This window comes from Sinocyclocheilus anshuiensis, unplaced genomic scaffold (genome assembly GCF_001515605.1).
Source record: "Sinocyclocheilus anshuiensis isolate Anshui unplaced genomic scaffold, SAMN03320099.WGS_v1.1 scaffold544, whole genome shotgun sequence".
Taxonomy (NCBI): Eukaryota; Metazoa; Chordata; class Actinopteri; order Cypriniformes; family Cyprinidae; genus Sinocyclocheilus; species Sinocyclocheilus anshuiensis.
Window position 1 is genome coordinate 1,683,374 of NW_015555763.1, and position 2,814 is coordinate 1,686,187.

Genomic DNA, 2,814 nt, shown 5'->3' on the forward strand with positions numbered 1-2,814 from the left:
AATTATAATGTGTATTTAAAACATTATTCAATTTATTAGTACAATTACAGAAACAAATATGCATCACATTATGTTTATTAGTTTTTTATGTTTATGTTATCCAAATAGATGTAAATTTCAGATGCAACTCAAATACATAAAATCTACATATGTTTGAATGTATTTTCTGCAATAAAAACGAGTTTTTGAGGGGGGAAGTTTTACATATATTTTTAGCATTTTAATTTAATTAGTTGTTTTTCTTAAATATATAATTAATAATTTAAATACTTTTTTATTAATTATTTAGCTGATAGTTTAAAGATGTGTGACAAACCAGGAAATCTTATGTGTTTCCACATATAGGACCAGGACAAGCCCAGTCCCCCACAGAAACCACTTCCTGCAGACCCCTTAATCAGAGGCCACGGGGTGGGTCGAAGCATGTCCGTGGTGGGAGAGCGGATACATGGACCTCTAGCCATCCTGATTCCAACAGTACCACGACCACCCCCTGCCATACCACTGCCAAACAGGTCAGTCCCATTGTGATACTGCTGGCAAAATCACATATTTATGGATGACAACTAACTGCATTTTTTTTATACATTCTAGACCTCTTCCCAGATTACCACAGCCCTTTTGTAATCACTGACACATGGACACCACAGCACTGGGTGAATTTCACCAGCATCTGAACACACTTGTTTGCACTATGAAAACTGTGTTGGACCAAGTGACGACCCCTGCAGAAACTCCACGGAGGGTCTCACAGAGAAGAGGGCTGACTGGACACCTTGGTGCTGCGCCTCCTCAGAAAAGGTGTTTGTTTGTCCTCGCTCAGGTACTGCAGAAGTATTTAAGATGTATATTTATTGTGAGGAGGAAACTATGTGCTGTGCTTGACATTCTTTTTACTGTATGACAATTTTTGTTTGTTTTTACATGTTGAAAATAATGCTGATTGAAAATTAGGTGGCAAATCATGTTTTTCATTCTTTTAAGTGTTTTTCCCCCCTCAATTTATCTTATGGTAAGACTTACTTTGGTGTTGTGAAGATCAAAACAGACCTGCTTTAAAATGACGCAGCATGTCTCGGATACTGGAGTATAAGCAACCTGAAATCAGAATGACTAAACACAGCGCTGGAATGGAATGAGCCACTAAGTGCAAAAAAAACCCTTCACAATTACTTGAATGAGGCATGTCAGGAAGGAGAAAAAGATATGAGCCATTATTCAGTCATAGTTCAATCATCAGTGGCAGTCATGCTTATGGGCTTTGACAAACCAACTTTTCGTGAACTACAATACCTTAAAAGTATATGTGCTTAGCAGTGCTGCAGTATCTGCCAAAGCAAGAATCATTACTACTATTGCTACAACGTTAGCCCTAAGCATTCAACTTACGGACAAGAACGATACCTCAAATTATGTGGCTTCCTGAGGAGAGATGTGCTGAACAATTAAACAGGCAAAATATACCTTATTATATTGACTATTATATTAGTTATATTGACTCTAGGGGCAGAGCCATATCTAGACAGCAGAATATGCATAGCAACTACATGGCAATGGCATATCTTCAGAAAATGAAAAAATCCTGTCAGTATTTATAGTCCAAACACTCCTTTTTCCAACATGTTTTGAAACATTCAGAGAAATACCAGTGGCAACACAGAATATGTAGTGACACCACAGACCTTAAAATATCACAGAATCGCAGCTCAGCATTCCCACTGAGCCATCAGGATCCAGAAGCTGTCATGTCTGTGTCATTATGGCCTTGTTGTGCTGTATACACACATTCTGTGAAATATCTTCCAATACTTGAGGTTATAGATGTTGAATTTTCTGTACTGTATTTCTTGTATTATTTTTGACAGTATACACTACCAATCAAAAGTTTAGGGTCAGTGAAACTTTCTTTCAAAGAAATTAATCAAAAGTGACAGTAAATATATTCACGATGTTACAAAATATTTCTATTTCAAATAAATGCTGTTCTTCATCAAAAAAATCTGAAAAATATGGTTCATGGTTTAAATAAAATATTAAGCAGAACAACTGAACTCTTTTCAACATTTATAATAGGAAATGCTTCTTAGGCTTAAAATCAGCATATTAGAATGATTTCTGAAGGATCGTGTGACTCTGAAGACTGGAATAATGGTTGCTAAAAGTCAGCTTTGCGTCACAGGAATAAATTACATTTTAAAATATATTAAAATAGAAAACAGTTATTTTAAATTGTGATAATATTCCACAATATCACTTTTTTTATCAATTAAATGCAGCTTTGCAAAAGAATTGCAGAAACATTTTTTTTTTTTTTCAATCTTACTGACCCCAAACTTTTGATTGATTAAAGGAGTCTTTTTAGCCAAATAAAATCATTACCTTCTAAAAAAAAAAAAAAAAGTGTTTGACATCAAAATAATGTAAAGTACACAGGATGTAGTAAATATCACTGCTGTTGTGTGTTATCACAACTATGGCATTTTTACAGAAGTGGTTCTCTCTTGACTATAACACAGCACTCTTTATGCACAGCTGGACACACAGTTTTTCAAAAACTTATGGGATTGTTGTTCTGCTTGGTACTTCACCCTGAGGGGGAAATTTTCCCACATAATATTCCAGCATTGTTGCTTTGGGAGTATATCAAACCCAGCTGTCACATTATTTCATTCAAGCCAAGCATGTGTGTGTTTCTTTATGTTCTTGTTTACCTATTCACAGCAATGTATGTACATTTCACCTTTTTATATGCACTCACGTGGATGTAATAAATGCTCTTTTTTTTTTTTTTTTTTTTTCAGATAATTTGTAAAT

General features: G+C 34.9%; 1 protein-coding gene across 1 annotated transcript in view; it reads left to right on the forward strand.

Annotated features, from left to right (window-relative positions):
- LOC107674032 (disintegrin and metalloproteinase domain-containing protein 12-like) overlaps positions 1-1,884 on the forward strand; it is a 117,362-nt gene extending 115,478 nt beyond the window's left edge. The window contains exons 19-20 of the mRNA XM_016467891.1: positions 346-515; positions 595-1,884. Of these exons, the coding sequence (XP_016323377.1) occupies positions 346-515; positions 595-634 (210 nt within the window). The 3' untranslated portion in view covers positions 635-1,884. The remainder of the gene's footprint in view (positions 1-345; positions 516-594) is intronic.
- The last annotated feature ends 930 nt before the right edge of the window (positions 1,885-2,814 follow it).